This window comes from Amblyomma americanum, chromosome 1, assembly GCF_052857255.1.
Source record: "Amblyomma americanum isolate KBUSLIRL-KWMA chromosome 1, ASM5285725v1, whole genome shotgun sequence".
Taxonomy (NCBI): domain Eukaryota; kingdom Metazoa; phylum Arthropoda; class Arachnida; order Ixodida; family Ixodidae; genus Amblyomma; species Amblyomma americanum.
The window spans coordinates 473,845,783-473,867,376 of NC_135497.1; the positions used below are offsets into that span (position 1 = coordinate 473,845,783).

The 21,594-nt window shown below is 47.4% G+C and overlaps 1 protein-coding gene across 2 annotated transcripts in view; it reads left to right on the plus strand.

The window, feature by feature from the left end:
• LOC144116051 (protein Dr1-like) overlaps positions 1-21,594 on the plus strand; it is a 65,224-nt gene that overhangs the window by 19,000 nt on the left and 24,630 nt on the right. Inside the window, exons 4-5 of one of the 2 annotated variants that reach the window (XR_013311697.1) lie at positions 12,606-12,769; positions 12,884-12,983. Coding sequence is in view for 1 of the 2 variants with exons in the window: in XM_077650711.1 (XP_077506837.1) it covers positions 12,606-12,769 (164 nt within the window). In the remaining variant the exon portion in view is untranslated. The remainder of the gene's footprint in view (positions 1-12,605; positions 12,770-12,883; positions 12,984-21,594) is intronic. The other variant, XM_077650711.1, reaches the window with a different exon arrangement.

Consider the following 21,594-nt stretch of genomic DNA (forward strand, 5'->3'; position numbering starts at 1 on the left):
TAACTGCCAGCAAGTGGGGAGTGGACATTCTGTTGTCTAGTCTAAATGCATTGTTTGAAGATTCCCCGTCGAGGCGAGAAGACTTCGTAGCTGTGACTGGTCAGGCTACATTTCCTCTTAAGTACGTCGCCCATCGCTGGGTTGAAAACGTTCCGGTAATTGAACGAGCCCTTTCGCTGTGGCCTGGCGTGAGAATTTACATTGAGCCTGCAAGAAAGAAAGAAGTGAACCAGCCGAAATGTGCCTCCTTTCAAAACTTGCTCAGTTTCTCCAGTGACCCGCTAGTCCCCGCAAAACTTGACTTTGCCCTTGGGATTGCAATGATTGCACGGATTGCACCAACCACTTGTGTTTTTTCTGGCAAGGGACCTCGAAACAATTGTCAGGAAGCTTCTCACAAAGTTTGTGAAGTGTTCAGTTCTCTCTGCGTCAGTTGGGACTACAGGCCTGTTGAAAATCAACATTGAAGACGTGAACAATCACACAGCACTTGAGAAATGGACATTGGTTATGCAGCTGAACAAATTTTGAAGAATTCCAAGGTCAGTGGAAAAGATGCGTTTGCTTTTAAAATGGAATGCAAGCAGTTCCTTGTTAGTGTGTGTAAAAAGGTTCTTGAGAAGAGTCCTTTAAGATTCCCTTTGGTCAGAGGCCTTTCCTCACTGGATCCCCGTCAAATGTGCACCAAGCCAGACCAGTGCCTAGCAGGACACAAGAATGTTTTGAATGCCCTCATCGCTGCAAAAAGGTTGAGCAATCACCAACGGGACTCTGTTCTCTCTGAGTACGCCGAAATGCTGCAGATGGAGAAGCATAAGCTGCAATTGTTTGAAAAGAGCTCTGACAGGCTAGACATTTTTTCTTAGAACTCCTAAAGTTCAATTCATCCTACGCTGAGCTCTGGACAGTAGTCCAACTTGCTTGTGCTCAGCCACGGCCAGGCAACTGTGGAAAGAGGGTTTAGTGTCAACCGGCAGGTCTGTGTGGAAAACCTGAAAAATCTGTCGTATATCTCACAACGCGTTATATGTGACGCCATTGACAAGGCAGGTGGCATCCTTAACATTCCTGTAACAAAGGAGTTGAGGACCTCTGTTTCAGCTGCAAGGCATCGTTATCAGGCATATCTGGAGGCGCAGAAGAAGGAGCAACTTGAAGAAGCAAAGGAGTCAAAGAGGCGTCTTGTTGAGGAAGAAATTGATACCTTAAAGCGAAAGAAAGTAAGACCTGAAGCAACCGTTGCTGATCTGACAGCTTCAGCAGACAACTTGGCTGAGAAAGCAGAAGAGACGGGCGACGTCGTGCACATTGTGAAGTCAAATTGCCTTATGAAAACGGCAAAAAGCAAGACTGAAGAACTTCTGAACATCAAGCAAGAAATAATCACAAAGCTTCAGGAGCTTTCATGAATACTTGTTGCGACCTGTCTTAGTTTAGTATTAAACTAGTCTAGTCTGTATGTGCGTCTTTTTTTAGTGTTCAATAAATTTGTTACAGCGTGTTTTTAAAAAGTTGTTTTACTATAAAGAGTACTAAATTGAGTATCGAAATGAGTCCTTGAAAAAAACTTTTGGGGGCCTTGAAAGTCCTTAAAAACCCTTGAATTTGTGCCCTCAAAGCCTGTACAAACCCTGATTGTGAAATCAAACAGTCTTAGAAAAACTGCAAAAGAAAAGATGCAGGACCTTCAAGCAATTGATCGTGCAATTACAGCAAAACTTCAAGCACTTTCTTGATATGCTTAATGAGTGTGTGCTTCAAGGAAATGTGTGTGTGTTTACTGATATGTGTTTTAAGATGGTATATGCCTCTTTCCTTTTTTCTTTTTCAATAAAATGAATGATTTTGTTGTTGAAGAATCTTTTTTCGTCCGAGCTGCTAAACACATTGTTTGAGGTCCTTGAAATTGCTATGCCAGGGCCTTGAAAGTCCTTGAAAACCCTTGAATTTTTTCAACTAAAACTGCTACGAACCCTGGAATAGGTTTGAGCAAACAGTTGGATTGAAATAATTTGTTATGCTGTCCAGGCAATGTCTTCATTGTTGCACTGTTGTGTTGAACTGGAGGCCTATGTGCAAAGCTGTTCAATAGTGATGTGCACAGTATACTGTATTTACTCGAATCTAGGCTGGCCTCGATTCTAGACTGACCCCCAAAATTCAGAAGGTCAGAAAATAAAAAAAAGGTTTACCTGGAATGTAAGCCGAACAAGAAAAAGGCACTGAGTGGGGCTAGAACATGAATTTTATTATGCTTGCAACGCTCGTCGTAGGTTGTCCTGTGCTCGCTCATCGTCGTCTTCAGCGACATCGCTGACGTCGCTGTCCTCTTTGTCGCTGGCTTCTTCCCACAGCGCTGTCCTCGCTTCCGTCCAGTGCATTCCAGCTGCTGCACTTCGGGAGGCCCGTACAATCAGTTTGTCTGGAATTTCGTCCCATGCCACGGCGACCCAGCTTGCTACTTCGCTAAGCGAAGCACGCTTAATACGCCCCAGTCAGTGTGAGCTGTTGGTCTTGCAGTGTCAGCCAGTCGTTTTAATGCTTCCGCAGCCTATCCTGTAACAGTTTGTTGATGGCAACATCGAGCGGTTGTAGCTGGCTCGTCATACCTCCGGGTATTACCGCAATGTCCGTACCGCCTTCCAAAAGCATGGACTTTGCGGAATCTGTCAAGTGGCCGTGGTAGGAGTTAAAAACCAGGAGTGACTCCTTGAACAACAGGGCCCTGGCACAGCGTTGCCTAACGGTCTTCACTCTATCTTCGACAAGGGCACCACTCATCCATCCATTCTGATGAGCATGCACAGACTTTTTTAAGGAAAACCTCTTCGGCTGGAAGCATCTTCCACTTAAGGGGAGACACTGGTCTTAAAATGAAAATTTGTATTATTAGAGATATCGTAATGAAATTACGTATGCATATGTATTTCTTCCTCCTGTTTTAAAAATGTAATTAGTTTCAGTTTATCTCAATTAGTTCTCTACTTATGGAAAAATAACTGAATTAAGGTACATCATCATATAAAAATGTTCAGTTATGTCGATGCATCACAATTCTGGAATATTATTGTTTACAAAATTTGATGTGTTCAACTTAGCCACATAAAAATAGCATAGCTCCACAGTTCAATTCTTTCTGAATTCAACGGTGCTAAATTTGTTTAAATTGCACCACGAAAACATAATGAAAAGTTCCGTAAGGCTAGTGACGGCAAAAAACATGAAGCTGAGAAAATCGCATTTAAAGTTTTGACGCTGACTGTAGAAAATTTTGGGAGGAATCTTGAACAACGAATTTTATTTAGATGTTCCCTATCTGTTTCTCTACAAAGCAAAACAAAAATTGTCTTATTCCATCCAAGCAAACATTAATAAAAAAAATGTGGAAGGTGTAAGCATGATGAAGTTGTAAAAAAAATAATTTCTCATGAAGTTATCGGTACATTTTTTTTAGAGACAATGGAGTGCGGGGCTAGGGTGTTGAGCTCTAAAGACAATATTTTGAACCCTGAAAACTTTTTTGAGAGACCTAGCGGTCCGGAGCCAAGGAGATTCGAGCCCCCACCATGACAAGCAGTTGGGTGGTCCTGAAAAGGACCGTTGGGTGCGACACTCGACATGTCTCCTACTCTGTCTTTGAGAAGAACCGCCTGGATGTTAGGCAGCACGCTGCCCTGTGCTGCTGGAGAACGTCTTCGTAGCAGTCCAGGACTGTAATCTGCAGTTGCTTGCATTTTGTACTGCCTTATCAGTCTCTTTCGTATTTGTGCTCTTTAGCTGAGCTCCATTTGCCTTGCGCAAATGCGTGGCGTCTTTTTCTAGGCTTCGGCGAACAAGGCAGCCACCAGCAGCGTAACCCAGACTTGCAGCTATGGATTCATTAGTTGCCCTCCTTCCTTGGTTCTAGATGGCAACAGCGTCAGCAGTAGCCTGCTTCACACTTTCTAAAGAAGCATTCCCATTCTTTGAAGCTTGCATCCAAATGAGAGAGTGTAGGCTCTCACTCATCTGAGTCTTTCCTTCACTGCACTGTGCCAACAGGTTCTCATCACTGAGCCTTGCAAACACTGGCTCCAGAGCAGCCCCAACACAAGCCGGGAGGGCACTCTTGTGTGGAGGTGGAAGTTCACCATTAGCCAAGGCTCTGTTGAACTTGCACCAAGAGTCAGCACCCTCAGGGCACTTGGAGTGGTTCGGGACATCATCTGTAGAAGTCATGTGCAGGAGTGTAGCTTCCACTGCCTTCTTCATGCCTGGAACGTCATTACTGTTGCTCCTCAGGGCGTAGCCGTAGTAGTTGGTGATCTTCTTGATCTTTTCCTGTGTTAGCTTGCCTCTTCCGCCAAGAGATTCACCTTGAGCTTTCTTTCTATCAACCAGGTTCTGCAGAGCAGTCCCCATTCGCTTATGAACATGGGTGATGCAATCCTTCTTGTCAATCTTTATGAATCCGTACACTTTTGCTTCCGACAAAGCATGAGAAGTCCGACTGTCTCTATCGGAGAGGACGGTCGTGTAGTGCAGACCATACTTGGCCAGAGACCTCTGAAACATGGTCAGCACAGCCTCCACTTCCGTGCGGCCAGAGTTACAATCGATGTTTTGCTGGCACTCGTGGGTGGCGAGCCAGTCGCTGTAGCCTTCATCTTGTGGCTGTGGTCCCAAGGCACATCCGAGACAAAAGTTCGAGTAAACAATGTGGCCGATCACAAGACCATTGTACAGCGCAACAATGCAGTCCACACTGATGTGAGAGCTACGACCTTGGGTCATCCACGAACCATCAAAAATGACGTCAATGTTCCCAACTGTATTCAAGAAGTCTCTATAGAGATTCTTGATGACTACCACTCTTGCAGCTTCGCTTGCGGTCGCTGTGCTCTCGCAGGCTTTCACAAAAGTTTTTAGGTGTCCCTGAAAGGTCGTGTGGTGCAGACCTCGGTGTGAGAGGTTCGTACAGGCGCAAAAGTCTGCGAGGATGGTCACGCCTTTGTCTATCGTCTGTATTCCCTTCATGGCCCTCATGCTGACCTCGAAGGGAGTTATGTTGGCAGTTCCACTTAGTCGTGGGGAAGAAAATTGCTTTCTCTCGAAGTTGCAGCTGCCGCAGACGAGCTGGAGCTTTACAGCTAAGCCATACTCCTTGTCTGTTGCCTTGCTCAGTCAGACTTCCTGTGCTGCAGGTTCCGCACTTCGCTTGCGCAAAAAAGTTGTTTAAAACTTTCATGTCCACAATCACAAACTCGGTACCAGCATCACCGGTCTGGCACTCCGCACTGACGCCAAGAAGTTCAAACTTGCGCTGGGTTGCTGACTTTTCCGACAGAGTGGACTTCGTGTGTGCCGATCGCTCAGCAAGCTGCGCCTGCTCCGCCGCAGAGTAGTGTGCAGCATCAACACGAACTGTACTTTGATCCGGGATGCAATTCGTGCTGGAACTCGGTCCCGCAGTGTCGTCAGCGAGCAGTGTGGTTGACGTTCCTGGCAGATCCAGCGAGTCCGGCACCGGCTCTAACGAAGGTCCCGACGGTGTGCTTGTTGCCGACGACTTCGGCTTTTTGTTCCACGCCCGTTTCTTACGGCTTCCAAAAGCTCGTTGCATGCACGGTTTAAGTCGAGTGTCTCCCGTCATCTTGATCGTATGGAAAAACTCCCGGCACAAGCAGAAACACGGCGTGTCGAGAAAAAACAAGCGCAAAAGCAGACGTGCACGAAGCGGCAGCAACTCTGGTGAACGCAAAAGAGAAATAAAAAAATGACGAGCCGGTCACTCCAGCCGATGGCAGGCGCGGAAACGGTCTTCGGAAAAGCGGCCAGGGCAGTCGTTTTGCTTGAGCGACGCCATTTTGAGATATCGCGAATAGTGCACAAAGAAAACAGCTTCAAACCAAGCCCAAGATGGCGGCGATCGGCCGGCTGCAGTGTCCGTGGTGTGCGCAGGAAGTTCGAACAAATTTCGCCTATTTGGGGGCATTTCATGGCTGCCGTGGTATATTGAAAGCATATTTTATCGCATTTCCCGACCGAATTTAACGTTAATCATTTGAGAATAGGTGTTCGAAGGGCCAAACGTTCTGAAAATTAGTTTTGCTCAAAATCGATTTTTTTGACCATTTTTGACTGTTTTAAGACCCGCGTCTCCCCTTAGAAATGATGTAGGGCGACATTTTTTGCCCATCGGCTGTGCAACATAACATCACGGTAATACGATGCTTCTTGTACCCAGCAGTTCTTACTTTCACCTGTTTTGCGCCCTTCTCGTTGGCTGTGTACGCCACAGGCATGTCGAAATACACTGGGATGTACTCCTTCTCCAGCCGCTTGTTGATAATGAAGTGCTGGAATGAGACCAGTTTTCCTCAAAGTCAGGGGTTAGGTTTTGGCACGCGGAAGTCCACCGTCGCAGGCTGAACCCAAAACGCTTCATGAAACAGGTGACCCAGCCCCTGCTGGCTTTAAATTGGGTCCGTGCGATGCCTCTAACACCTGTGCTCTTCCTCGCCTTTGTCTGTATTATTTTTGTTGTCACGGGTATTGCACTTTCCCTTTGCTTCCTGATAAAGTCTGCCATCTTTTCCACCACGTGGTGTTGCCCGCTCTTGGGTACAGTCAAGGCCATTCGCTTTGCAGTGCAGTTGAAAGGCTCGTTCCGCTGCTTCCGCCACCGGCGCATGTTCTTCTCGCCCACGGCAAAGTCGTGCTGGGTTTGTAGGTTTGAAGTTTTCTCCACCTCCAATACTACCTTCCACTTAAAAGCCATGGTGTAATGGCATTGCTTGGTGGGTGCCATTGCGCTTCTCAAGGTCACGCAATGACGAACACAAGCAATTTACAACGTTCAAACAAGCAAAATGGAGCCTACAAAGCTGCAAGTCTGTGGCCACGAGTTGGCGTTGTGTCTAGCGGTTGCGGGCAAACTGCATCCTTGAACCTAAGCTGACCCCCGACTTTCGTAAACGATTTTTTAAATAAAAAGTACTGGCTTAGATTCGAGTAAATACAGTAGTAAAGATTCAGTAAGCATTCCCCATGTTTGCCTCAGGCTGACATGACTTGCTGGTCCAGACAGTTGAGCTCTTGCATCAGAGGTGCACCTTCTGGGGACACAGCTTGCCTGAGTCAGTGTTGGCACATCAATTTTGAACAACTGAAGGAACGGGCGTTGTGAGCAATTTCTTTTTAGCCTATCTGACGGCTAGTCGGATGAGGTAAGGGGTGAATCTGACTAAACTGGAAGAGACCCTGAACCTGTGGTGGAAGAATAGGAGAGGTGTGTGACGGGTGCACGTCCTGGCGCCGTACGCAAGTGGCGGAGCATGGCCCGCTTTTCTGCCACCTGTCGAGATGGTGCAGGCTGTTGGTGGCCATGGGACTGTAGGTGGTCTCTAAGAGCACACATTAGGCACTGCCTTGTGCTGTCATGTCCTTTCTCGTTTGCTCAGTTTCTTCTGTTGGGCTGAATTGTAAATTTGAATATGCATTGTGAATATGCCCGCCACAAACGTGTAGTAGCGGCTAGCTCGCGTTAATAGATGTGATTGCTTCGGGCTCTGCCCCCGCGGCGGGGCGCTATGACCCCTCAATCTGCGCCCATTCGATAATTTGAACTTCGCTTAATTCAAACAATTTTCCGGTCCCCATTTAGTTCGATTTAATGGGCTTTTACTGTGTACAGAATGTTAGGTGAACGGCAGTTTGAATATCCCGTGCAAAATTATAGCACTGTTGTTCGCATTTATCAAAAGGATATTCAGACTATTTGATATAAATGAAATTTGATACATCCGGGATTGACTATATGTATAGCGCATTTGCTTCACGTTTAATTTAAATACCTCAAGAGCGCTGCAAAGCATTACATGAGAGAGGGGGGCATTGGTCAATTCGGACAGACTTTCAAACTGGTGCCGTGTTGTGCTATGACCCATTTGACAACTGATCATCCATATATTCGTCCCCAGGCCTCAACTGCATGTTAATTGCTTCTGGCGCCCCTTTGACATGCTTGCAACGACAGGTGTTCTGACGATTGGCAGGCCCCGAGCGATAGGCCAATAGAGAGTCTGGCTGTGTAGTTCCAGAGCTCCGCTACCTGCCAGGAGCAACTGCGGCTATTGGCTGCTCTTATCGGTCAGGCATCCGAGCCGCACGCCTTTTTGAACAATGATTGCGTTGTTGCGGATGTTTTTGTTGGTTTTCTTGTTTATCGAAGGCATGTTGTCGCTCTGGCAAGGCTTTCGCACCAATGCGCTCTTCCCCCCGATTCCGTCTGCGTGATACATATGTTCTCCTTGTGCGCTGAAACTCTGTGCTCGGTGTACGGGCCCGAGCCCGGCTCGGGCCCGTACATAGAGGGCCTGCGTACGGCTTTTGATTCATTACTGTAGAGTGAAATACACTTAGGTTGCTCTAGCAATGACTCAGACGAAATAGGGCCGTGGTGTTCATTGTGAAAAAGATTACTTGGCGCTTACATACTTATTTTTGGCATCTGCTATGTTCATGTTCCTCACATAAGAAAAAATATAAGTAATGACAATTTTTCTTTTCGACTGTTCCCCCAAAACATCTCGGAAATGAAAGAATCCCGGAGCTGAAATTTTTCCAGTGGCTTATGAATAAACCACTGCTATTACTTCTTTTTTTTTTGCCCATGCCAAATGAAAGTTCAGCTGATTTGTAGACCAACTTCAATCAGTGTCACTCACTGTGCTATGCCCAAATAATTTCGGATGCGTATGCCTTGCCGCATTGAATGATGCAAAAGTTAAAAATATAAATCTGCAAAACCCAGCACTGAACTGCTCTAAGCAGCGTTTTTATTGGAGCGTTCTAACAATTGGCTCGCGGCTTATTGCATGAGTGCGCTCGTCTACTAAAAGTATGTGGCACCGCTCACTTGGCTGTTTTCAGCTATCAGCAGCACACGCCGCCAGATCTTTCAGAAGGCGCTCCCCATCTGCTCATTTTTTTGTTGCCGCTCACGACTGGACAATTGAGACCTCATAAGAAGTGCTGGAGAAGGACCTTCGTTCAAGTATCGACGGTCAGCTGTCTGTTCTAAGAGAATCTTTGACTGTCTGCCTTCGTCTACCAATACCTCCTCTCTACGGTACAAGAAACACTATAGAAGAGAGCATATTGGTTTAGGGCACATGTGGTCTACAAACATGTACTACCCAATAAGCAGGCGCTTTTATTACTATTCGTCACCATAGAAACGCACCCATTGCTGCCATAATTCAACCCTAGAAATCATGGTCATTAAAAAAAAAGGAAATGTCATTGCTACAGATTTAAGGGGGCTTTAAGGGGAGTTGTGGGTCGAAAAATGCGTTTTCTTTTTCGAAAATCATGAATTTTTTGTTTTTACTTGTTTTTACAAGTTTAGGCTCTCTACTTTTATGAAAATAAAAATCAGCACAAAATCCGGACGGGAAAATGAAGAAAACTTCATTTAAAGGGCACACTGTGGCTGTTAAAAGTCCAAAAGTGTGCTGTTTTTGACCGTCCCGCGATTTATGCAGCGAGGCCATTCTCCATTGCGAAACATGTGAGGAGCTCAGCCAAGCCACATTCTCGCAATGACCAAGGTGGCCTGGGCTGCAGCAGTGGAGGAAATAATAAAAAAAAAACGCGTCTTCGCGGCGTTTTCCGAGCGCTGCAACTGGCTTTTAAATCGCTTGACACAGATCAGGGATTGCCATTGGCCGCAGCGGGCATGTGTGTGGTGACGACTACTTGCTGGGTCCATTTGTTCCATGCTTCACTGAGGTACGCAGCTGAGTGGCAAACCTTCGGCATTTTTATCTTCGCCATGGATGAAGCAGGACCAAGCAAGTGGAGTCATCGTGAAGTGAAAAGCCGTTCTGTGCGCAAATATAGAGGCCGCCTGTGGAAAACAAGGGCGAAAGCGTGTCCAGCGGCAAGTGTACCCGTGGCCACTAGGCCTAGCGGAGGCGACGTCGATTCTGGTGGAGAAATTGAAGCGATGTTGGAATACGCGAGGATGAGGAGAAGAACTTTAATGGAACAGGAGAGGTCTGCCTGATTGTCGGCCTGGAATGCTACTCTAGGGGAATACTTGAGTGCTTCAGAAAAGAACATTGGACTTTTCCAAGGTGAGGAAGGACTGCTCGATAATGGGTCGTGTGTCATTAGCGATTTGACAGCTCTGAACATTCTCATGAGTGGCGAGATTTGCCTGACGTGTCAGCGATCAGAACTTTGTGTCCGGGAACCAGTCGCGAAGCGTAAAGGACTAGCATCGTTTCTAAAACTCTACTGTGAAAACTGTGCGTGCCCACAAAGTGTTATTTCCAGAGCATATGCATCGTGGCGAGTTATGGCCGGCAAGGGTGCCAGCAAGAGTGCAGCCCGAGCTTACGACAGCGGGAGCTTGCACGAAAGCTTCGCCGTCAACGTAAAAGCTGTTGTAGCGGCCCATTCCGTCAAAATTGGGTATGAGCAGGTTATGGTGCAGGAAGTTTCTAGTGAAAGTGGCTTTTTTATGGACAATTTTCCTCATTTGTGTAAAAGTTTGATTAGAAAGTAAGCCTTCTTTTGTAAATAAACATGTAATTTAACTTTAAAATGCATTTTTCTCAGAACCCAATTTTGGGCAACTTTCTGAGTTTGCCCACCTTGCTTTTGGTACTTGTGATGCTCAGATTTTCGTGAAATTGTGCACATATTTTCTCTGAGGTGTGAGGAGTGTAATCTCCTTTAGACACCAATAGTGACCACATATTTACCAACAAATTTCAAGTTACACTCAGTGGTGTCTCGACAACGTAGACTTGCCAGGTTCCAATTTTTCTTTTGTATTATTTTGTATGCATTTCATGAATAGTTTTCGACATTCTACAGTCTATGTGGAGAAAAATAAGCCATCAATGGTCTATAATTATGGAGGTTTAGTGTGAGAAGTAGGGGCAAAAATATGTACATTTTGCACTTTGTCATGACACAGAATAAAAACTGTGCAACTCACAATAAAAATAATTGAAGGTGTGAAATCAGCATAAACAACTGTTAATAGCTGGAGTTTCATTATTCTAGGTCACATATTTAGGAAAGCGTGTCTTCGAGTGGCATCTCTCCTTCAACATGTTTTAATATTTAGGCTTCGCGGGCAGGTAAAAATGACTGACTGATTAAAAATCTGGACGTAATGCAAAGTTTATTGTGCATTTATGCAACGTTTTTCATTTGACTCTCAGAAGTTCGGGGCTATTCACAGACAAGATCACTGTTCAGAAAGCCAAGCGGGCGAACCCGCCTTTGTATTTGTATATGCCAAGCCAACTTTTTTCAGTGTTACTTGAGATATGAGCGCCTTTGCCTGCCACTTCTTTACTTGCGTAGCGTGCGACTAGAGAGGTTTAGCACCACCATAGGGTAAACACGGCAACTACGGCTACTGCCACCGTACGAAACATGCGGCTAGGCAAGCCTGGCAACGGTAGCAATGTCAACATATTGCCGTATTTAGCGAACAGCTGTCCGCTTGTGCTAAAACTAAGTACTATTTGTACTTGGTGAACGATTTACCACTTGAACTGCTGTGGGAATGGGCCCGGCCCAGGCCAGGGCTCAGTAAAGTGACAATGTAGCTGGCCGGGCCGAGCTGGGCTGGGCTTGATGCCACGGGCCTGGGCCGGGCTCGGGTCGGGCTCGGGCCTCAGAATGTGGCCTGTGCAGTGCTCTACTTTGCACATCTCCTATGTCAGGAGCCTTTTGTGCATGCCATGGCTTGGAGGGTGCAGTAACACATTTGCTACATGTGGCCAAGGTACTACATCAGTATCCCACATTGCTCTATATTGCCACAACTGTGCTTTTGCAGCTAGGACTCTGCCATGTTCTGGCAGGTGTGCTTTTCGTTTCTCTGCTTTCATGCTAGGCCTAGCTTGGGTGCACTCGAAGGGGCACGGCAAGATGTGGACCATGGGGGACATTTGGGAGTTTTAGAATAGGGGGACCCGATCAGTTAGGGAGATAGGGCAACAGCACCCTGCCACTGCACATATGCTGAACGATAACCCAAGGGGCGTTGTTATGCTCATGCGCACTGGCGGGGTGCTATTCCCTATGCCCCTCTCTGATAGGGCCCCCCGATTCTAAAACTCCCTATTGGCTCACTGCCTGCGTCGGCCATCAGCTTAGAGCACGCGTTCTCAAACTGGGTTCTGGGGAAAGTTCCTTGGAGTGGTTCTTGGTTCCTGAGCATTTGAATCCATGCTTGTCTGAACCCGCCCACCTTCACTCTGTCCGCTTTATTTTTGGGCTAATCCATACTGTAACTGCTTATAGCAGACTGTTTACCTTATAGAGCCAGTTATTAACTTAGCCGTTTATTGTTTTTTCTTGAGTGGCTATGCATCATGGCTTTCTTTGCTGGCAGGTCAGGCAGGGAGGGACAGCAGCCAGGCACCTTTCGAAAGCCATTGGGGTTGGCTGCGGCTGTAAAAAATTGAGTACCCTTAGAGTTAGTGTCAGAGGTGCATAAAAACCAGCTGGCGTGTGCAAGACATGGCAGGTTCTCCTGTGAGCTGTGGCCGCTTTCCAAATGGGCCTCTCCTCACTGTCGTGTGTGTGTGCAGCACTGGACAGCCTGGGCTTTGGCGCATACCGCCAGGATGCAGAGGCGGTACTCAAGGACTGCAAGGCAGTGGCTGCCAAGCGGCGACGCCAGAGCACCCGTCTCGAAAACCTGGGCATCCCTGAGGAGGAGCTGCTTCGGCAGCAGCAGGAACTCTTTGCACAGGTGAGCCATTGGGGCAGGCAGAAAGCTGCTGCGCATGCACGGGGTACTCTAAACTTACCACCACACCAAGTAAAGCCATTCGGGTGCTAGCCTACCCGTGTGTATCTTGTGCAGGACCATTAATTCAACACACCAGGCATTCAGTCATGTGGGCCAAGTGCATTCTCATGGGCGGCCTGATGTTGTGCTGCTCCCACCGCCAAGGATGAGTTACGTACGTTTGGCAGTTGCGTTGCTTTCAATTTTCAGCTCTAGAGGGCAGTAGTTGTCCATGGAAGTGTTTCGGGCCTTTAGTGCTTGTTTTAAGCCTGACAACAGTCATTTCATAATGGCATCACACATGAATGGCGGTGGCAATGATGTCCCGAGGAATGCTTTGAGCAGTTCTGACAGCAGCGGCGTTGTTGATGATATATAATTTGTTTCCAATAGTGACTAACTTAGTGAGCTGGAGACTGCTTCAGATGACGATGAGAGTAGTGCCTGTGTGTGTCTGTCTTTGTTTCTTCCTGTGTTTCGTCCCTTGCGCTGTTCCCCCACCATGGAGACATTGATGGTGATGCCCTAGGTAGTGCTCTCTAGCTACTGATGGTGAAATCTTGTTTGTGTTAGAGCGAAGCAATGCCTGTGCACTTTGCAGTGAGATGGGTGTTGCAGAGCATGGGGATGACCAAACAGGCTAGTGTTTCTTATACAGAAAAGGGCTGCAAATAAACGTGTTTTGTGAAGTAAGTTACTCATTATATAATTATTTTCTGCTTTCCTTTTATTCAGTGGTAACTAAGACTGTGAGTAAAATGAAATTTGCGAGACTTATTAAGCGCTTCACTTTATGGCCAAAATCGTGCTGCAAGCAGTGAACAGAATCCAAATGTGACCTCCCCCGTTCTAGAGCTTGTTTCTGCGTATGTATACAAGTCTCCACAGAAATTTTCAGAATATGGAAGTCAAGAATAAAGCTAAATGAAGGCTGCCTTGAAAGCATGGCTTGAAATTAGGGTTGCTTTATGCAGGTTGCTCTAGGAAGCATAAAGCACAACCTTCAGTTCAGTTCCTGCTTGCCTGCTTAGACTGGAGCCAAAACCTCTGAACAGGCTGTTTCCTGGAAAACTCAGGGCACCTGTGTGTGTTGCAATGTTTTTCTATTTGCTTTTCTATATTCTTTATTTGTTGCCTCTGCAATGCACCCTTGGCGTTTTGCTACTCGAGACGTGACCAGAGCACTATGGGACCTCCATGGTCATGTGCAGCAGCTTCTGCAATGTTTCTACAGGATTGTTGTCAGCGTTTTAGGCTCCTTATCTCAAAAGTTTGATGTCATCTTTGAATTGAGGGCAGTGAAGAATGACGGGCACTCTCAGCCTTATGGCTGCTGAGTGCAGGGGTTGCTGTCACTGACACTGAAGCTTTTTTTTTTTTGTTATTATTACCGTATCTGCCTAGATTCGAATAAATACGGTATTACGGCGAACTTATGCCCACAGATTAGTTTGCTGTCAGCCTGCTAAACCACCACATGACAGTGTAGGGAAGTTTGGTGATGTGATAGTTGTCATGTTTGTGCTGCTGTTCTTGCCTCTCATGCTTCAGAGGCCGACAGGGGGTACCATGCTGGATTTCAGCCTCTATGTTCCACATGTTTTGCCTTTTTCCTAGCTTCATGTGCCCACTATGGGACCTTTTTTTGGGCACTCTTCCATTCTGTCACTTGACATTCTCAGTTGTGCTACTGCGCTTAATTTTTGGCTGTTATGTGTATCCAGTTCCTTTTGAGTCTTTTGTTTTTTACCACTGGGTTTCAGCTATCACCTTGGGTTTTCGAATACTGTTGGTTCCAGGTATGTCAAACTAGACGGAGATTACCAAATAGTTTGATGTATTGGTAATTAAGTATAAGAAGTATGTTAGTAGCTAACCTAACCTGTCACCTAGAGGCACGAATAGGGCACACTCGAGCTACTGGCATGCTTCTAACAGCAGTGTGTTGCCTACCAGAAAACTGGTAGTGTGCCACTCTCTGGGTGTTGCTAGGCCTAGCATACTTCACATTGAAGCCGTAGTGGATGGTGCTGTGAAACTGTTTATTGCAGAATGTTGAACCTTTTTACCAATTTATCATGAACTCAATGGTTTCACATTAATATGAAGGCACGGTCGGTTTCTGCAATGCCGCCAGCAGCAAAGCATGTGGAAAGGCAGGCCGGGTGAGAGTTGATGTCCATGTTTCTTGCTAGATCCGAATCCTTCTTTCTTGTGTCTGTAGTTTCGGTGATCATGAAGCGCAGTGCCGCAAATGTTGCAGGGAAAATGCACCACGCTACTCTGGTCGCGAGCTTGAACATGGCATGACCACTGACTGGCCACCTCTGGTGCAGTTCTTCTTTCTTTCTCTATCCCCCTTCATGCCCAGTCACACCCCACGCTGCCAGTAGGCATGCAAGGCTGTAAGGCCGGTGTGGCTGTGCTGCTTCCTCTGCAGGGCCCTGTGGGAGGGCTGCTAGAGGCACCACTGGCAGGGATGATGCAGCATGCCTGTCAGTATAGCAAATGTTCTCTGCAGGAATTAAATAAGCATATACAATTGGGCTACATATGATTTTGCTTGGCATTTGCAAGGGGGATGCAGTATACAGTAAAACCTCGTTAATTCGTACTTCCGGTTAATTCGAACTGATGGCCAGGTCCCGGCAAAGCCCTGTGTATTTCAGTGGGCCAAAACTCCCGATAATTCGAATACGCCGGTATCCACGTCGGTTAATTCAAACTATGTGCCGATGGCTCGCATTGCTCCTCGCATATAGAAGTCGCCTTGTAGAGGGTACAATGCACTGAAAATATTAAAAAATGCAGAATGATGAGGGGAAAAAAAATAAGCCAGCACGCATGTCAGCACGCACGAGGCGAGACGTGAATTTCGTTGCCCGAACCAACCCTCCGGTGCATGCCGTAGCAGGTTTTCGATGCCGGAGCGCCGAAGCGTTGGCTTGTCTATTTTTGGCTGACGCACGGTCGCGCGGGTAGCCACAAGAGCGCGGGCGCCGCCTATGCTCCTGCCACAGCGGCTGCGGCGCAAGCCGTTGCAGGTTTTCGTTGCGTCGAGGCGGCCGTGATCGTTGGAGACGCACGCGACTACTGAGGGAGGAAAGTACAGTAAAACCTCGTTAATTCGAACTCGAGGGGGACCGGAAAATTGTTCGAATTAAGCGGAGTTTGAATTAACGAGCGGGCGCTAAAAAAAGCGGCCATCACACCCGGCAGCACGGGCCGAAGCTAAAACAGGCATATCTGAGATCGTTATCTCTTACTACGTGCTACTACATATTTGCGGCGGGCGATTGCGCGCATTAAAATCATAGAGCCCGAATGTCGAAGGAAATAAAGTTAATTTGTTTATGCGGTTGGAGCTAACATCAAAATGCATTCGCGTAAGCAGCAAGCTTAATGATAAAATATGACACTATGCTTCAAAAACATGTTTATTAACAACAGAATGGCTAAGCGTATCAAAGTGAAAAATAATCGGTGATGCGCATTTGTTTGAGTTTTCTTTGCCGTGACTCGACAAGCATCGTCTGCAACTTGCCCAACAGCTCCAACGCAGCGTCCGAATTATCATCGGCGGAGAAGTAGCGCGCAGCCAGATCGAGTGCTGACGCTGTTTCACACGCATTCGGGGGTGGCAATGGATCGTCGCCTCCGTCGGACTCGTCGTCGCTGTCAGCTGTGCTCGCCGCGCCCGAGTTGTGCGGCATCTGGTCACCGCAGGCCGCTTCAATAATCTCGGCATCGCTTAACGGCCCCGATGTCTCCACGCCGCTGTCAACGTCTACGAAGCTCTGGAAGTCAACACCCTCCGATAAAGCAGCGTAGGCAGGGTGCAGCGCGACGGAGTCATCACACTGAGCATCCAGCTCTGCCGTGCTGCAGGCTTCTGGGCCTTCAATGAAGCCGCACTTTCGATAACAGTTCGCGACTGTGCCCGCCTTGACAGCATTCCACGATGTTGCCAGCATGTGGCAGGCTCCGAGGAGATTGACGTCGTACGATTTGCCGCTGTCCATACACACAAGAATCCGCTCTAGGAGGTGGCGCCTGTACAGTGTTTTGAGGTCCTGTCCGTCCGCCTGTCCGTCGACCCCCAACTTGCACCCCTCGTCACCGTGGTGGCTCAGTGGTTATGGGGCTCGGCTGCTGACCTGAGAGGTGCGGGTTCAATCCTAGCTGCACCGGTCAAATTTTGGTGCAGGCGAAATTATAGAGGCCCGTGTACTGTGAGACATCAGTGCTTGTTTAAGAACCTAGGTCGTCAAAATTTCCAGAGCCCTTCACTACGGTGCCCCTCATAGTGTGAGTCGCTTTGGAGAGTTAAACCACCACCACAAACCAAACCAACTTGCACCCCTTGCTGAGCAGAAAAGAGTTGACTCCAAGTATAGGACGTATACCCCTCGCCCCGCAGGATACCAGAATGTAGTTCCCCCGAATTATGCCATGACAGCGCGTGTACAGCTCAGAGCAATAAATGTGACTAGCGGCAAACAGAACAGTGAGCGGTTCATTAGTTTTGGACTTTGGCACGCGCCGCAAGTTGCCGGAAGTTTGCTCTTTCAACTGTTCATCCAGGAATGCGATAGCCAATGTGCATGAGCCGGGCAAGCAAAGCAGAGCAAACTGCATGCAATCCTTCCCCTCACCACTCGCACCTTTCATAGCCCACACATGGCGGTGCAGCCGCGCCGACCTTCCTAAGCCGTTGTGCATGCACCCGTGTGCACACTGGTGGTCTGGCGCAGCAGGGAGCGTAAAATGTGCGAGTAAAATTTTAAAAAATAAACCCCGGTTGAAAAAATGGGAGTGTGCAAATTGTGCGAGTAGATATGGTAAATGTCCAGTTTGGTCAGAATTTTTTATTTCTCACTTCATCTTTTTTTCGTTTTCCTTGGCTCTTCATCTGTCTCATGACAACAAATTATAGTAGTGTGCAAATTTAGAAAGCGCCATTTTTTGTGTGTGAGGTTACTGAAAATTGTGGGTGGCTCATGCTTTTATGGGCCCAGTGCATCGCGGATTTGCGGCTGTCCGTGGTGGAACGCCACCATCTGATTTGTCACCATGATGAAGAGAGATCAGAAGATCAGACCTTCTTTTGGTTACAGTGCCGCATTTTTCTGACCAAAAGCAAAAGCAAATGAGGTGATAAGCGAAGCAGCCAAGGGAATAAACTTTGAAGTTCGATTTTCTCAGTTTTCACTTTTTCTGTAATCGCTACCACTCACTCCTTTGGCATTTAGTAGAATGATTCTCTCTTCTTTGCTTATGAATATTAAGGTGTTGAGGAGTGCAATAATGCTCTCGATTTTTCTATGCACATGTGCAATAGTTATTGAAAGAACTGTTCTCATGTCACACTAGCCCTGTTACATTAGCAAATTTAATGTCATTGGAATTAAATGGCATTAGCATCTAATGTCATTAATCGGCTGTACATGGGAAAACAGCTGAACCTGGATGTAACGAACCTCTATTCCTCAATGTAACGAAATTTTTTACTTCTCCAACGCTGCCCCCATTGAAGCGCGTGTATTTGAGACCTGCATGTAACGAACGCGCCGCGGTGGTTGAACTTGATATAACAAACTCGCTAAGCCGACCATCTGTTGGCTTGTGCTGAGTTACGAAATTTGGGAGAAAAGTTTCACGACAATGAAGCGTGAATTGACATGAGAGAAACGCCAACGATCGCAACGAGTGACCACATTGTGCTCCAGTGCCACCGGCGCATCTCCATTGCTTTCGCTTTTGGAACGCCACACCCCGTGGCACTACAACAGTTCATGCTCAGGAGCAGAGAAAAATGATAGGGCATAGCAAAAACGAAACTGCACGAGCAGTACGCACCCATTGCCGCCGCACGGTACGTTGTTTGCGTGGTTCCGGTGCCGATAGCTCTTGCGCATCAGGACTCTGGAGCAGGGATGACTGAGAGCACCAGAGACACAAGGTGAAGAGACAGTTTCCTGGGGTAACAGTGTCAGGCAGACTAAGAAGGGGGTTATGCGGGAAGAAACGTGTGCCTCCGCGGTCGGTCTATACAGCAGCAGTGCGACTGCGTGCGCTCTCCTCTAGCTCGGCCGGTGACCCCGCCTCTCCCACTCTCCCCACCCCACTCGTAGCGGTGTTGCGTGAGCCGCGGCTGCGGTGGCAGCAGCGTGATTGCGGAACGTTTCTCCATGTTTGTGACTTAGAGTACAGTGGACTCTCGTTAAACGGAACCTCAAGGGACTGGGAAAATATTTTCCGTTTATGAGGAGTTCCGTTTAGAGAGAGAAGGTTCAGGATTTCGCAATCCGTTCCGCGCTGCTTGGTCCCGACGAGGCAGGTGTGCGCGCAGTTGGCAGTCTTCGCGGAAGGTGATCTCAAATGCAAAATCTAGATAATAAAGAGAACGGTACACTATGGGCACAAACTTTATTGCAGTAAGCAGTGAACTTTTTTTTTTCAAAGCACTACTGAAATTTCAAAAAAAAAAGTCAATAGTTCACTTATTCCGTGGAACTCAGTGGGAACTGCTATTTATTGGCTTGTGAAAAAGGACTTTATGTTTGCTTGTTTTAGCTCCCGCAACCGTTTTCTTTGGATGGCACCACCCATACTAGACAGGCTGCTCACTTCTGAAGAATTTTGGGGAGCCGTCTTGCTCGCCAGTCCCCGCATGCTGTCGTGTCTGCAGCGGCAGCCTCCCCTGAAACGGCACAACACACTATGCCATTCCGATCTTTAAATCTCGTCAACCCCCTTTGCTGCACGAGAAACCTTACGATGCCGAGCTACAGAACAAATTCTTCTGCTTGCGCGTGAATGAGTGGCCCGCTGATCGGAATGTTTTCACTGCGGGCTCTCCGCAGCCAAACCACCAGGCACTTCTCCAGATCTTCGTGGTTGGCCACCCGCAGTCGTTTTCTTTGAGGGCCAAAGCGTGACGTTTCGAAAGCCTGCCGCAGCTTATCCTTGTCCTGAAGTATCCTTGTGAGGCTGCTCTTGGGGACAGCGTAGTTCGTCGCAAACGCTGTTTTTGTGAAGCGACCACTCTCGAAGTCGTTGATTATCTCCACCTTCCTTTCTAACGTAAAGGCATTGTGAGGTCGCTTCTGCGCTGCCATCGGATGCTGACTTTGCGACGAAATGTCGCAGACGACACTCAACAGCAGATGTAAGGCTTTAGCCTAGCTGAACACAACTGCAAGCACACCGTGACAGAAAGCATGCGATGCGGTTGCAGTGTGCGAGAAAACCGGAAACGTCCAAAGACGGAAAGAGGGGGGAGGGGAGGGGGGGCAGTGATGCGTACCGCGATGGGGCTGCGCGTTCACGTCAGATTGCGGTTTCGAGCCTATTTTCAGTTCCGTTTACACGGTGGTCGGAAAATTTTTGTTCTGATTAACGAGATTTTTTTACATTGCCTTAATACAAAACCAACCAACTGCAAGGCGTTTGTTCCATTTAAGTGTTGGTTCCGTTTAACCGACTTCCGTTTATAGAGATTCTACTGTAGTGGGGTTTTTCTGTAAACATTTTGAAGGTGATTTCACCTACATTTATTTTATTTTGGTTACCGTTCTGTATTTTTCTTTTGGATCTTCTTGCAAAAACTGCATGTAACGACAACCTGGATGTAACGAAAAATCCTGCACTTTTTCAACTTCATTATGTCCAGGTTTAACTGTATTTAATATCACTAGGTTCAAATGACATTTGCCATCAAATGAGATTAAAAAGCTTGCAGGGTTAGGGTGGTGGCAGCTTGCACAAGACAGGGTTAAATGGAGAGATATGGGAGAGGCCTTTGTTCTGCAGTGGGCGTAGTCAGGCTGGTGGTGATGATGAGGTTATGAAACTCATTCGCATTCGATCTCGAGCCGAATGTCTGCTCTGGACAGGTCCAGAAACACAGCAGAAACAAGTGACGTGAAAAAATAAAGTGCGCACCGCCAAAGTTAGATATTGTACAGTAATCCCTCGTTATAACGAAGTCAGCGGGATGGCGAAAAAATTTGTTATAAGCGGTAATTCGATATAAACAACCACCCGATAAAATCTAAAGCAGTTGAGCTTTAATTGCGCCGCAATGGCAAGGAAGTCAAAAATACAATGTATTCAGTGGAGCAAAACGTTATTCAGGTGCAAAAACAGCAGGGAGCTTTGGCTGTTTCAAGTTCTTACCGGGCGCGTGCAACAACTGCTCTAATCTGACCAAGCATTGCACGAGGCCGCGGTCGCCGCGCCCATGCATTCAACCTGCGGGGTATTTCGAATCACGAAGGCAGTGGCGGCTTTCATGCGGGGTGTGGGTGGGGGGTTACGGAAATGCCGTGGCTCGAGTCTGATCAGGGTTGTGTTTGTTGTGCTCAAAAAAACGATTAGCCGCTCATTGTAGGTACGCAGCGCGATCGTGAAAACTGAACGGTTTTGCAATAGGGGCTTCGCATGATTACTGGGCAGTTTTTTTTCCCGATGTGTACAGCTGTGAAGCTTGCAATTGAGTTTTTCGCCGCACCGTTGTCGACGACACTGTGCTAATTCTACGGTTCGAGTGTCAATGTTCGCGCACCGTCGCGTCCGCGCCGTTCACAGATGTCCAGGAACAGAATTCAATGACCCTACCACGCATTTAGGCCGTTTGTCTAGTTGGACAGCGCAAATCAAGCATGACCGGCTCGAAAAAATCGCCGGGGAAACACCGTGCTTGCGTTGACCCGCCATGTTGACAGCCTGACTCGCCAGATTTTTCATGTTTTCGGCAAGTTATCGATCTATTTGCACCGTCA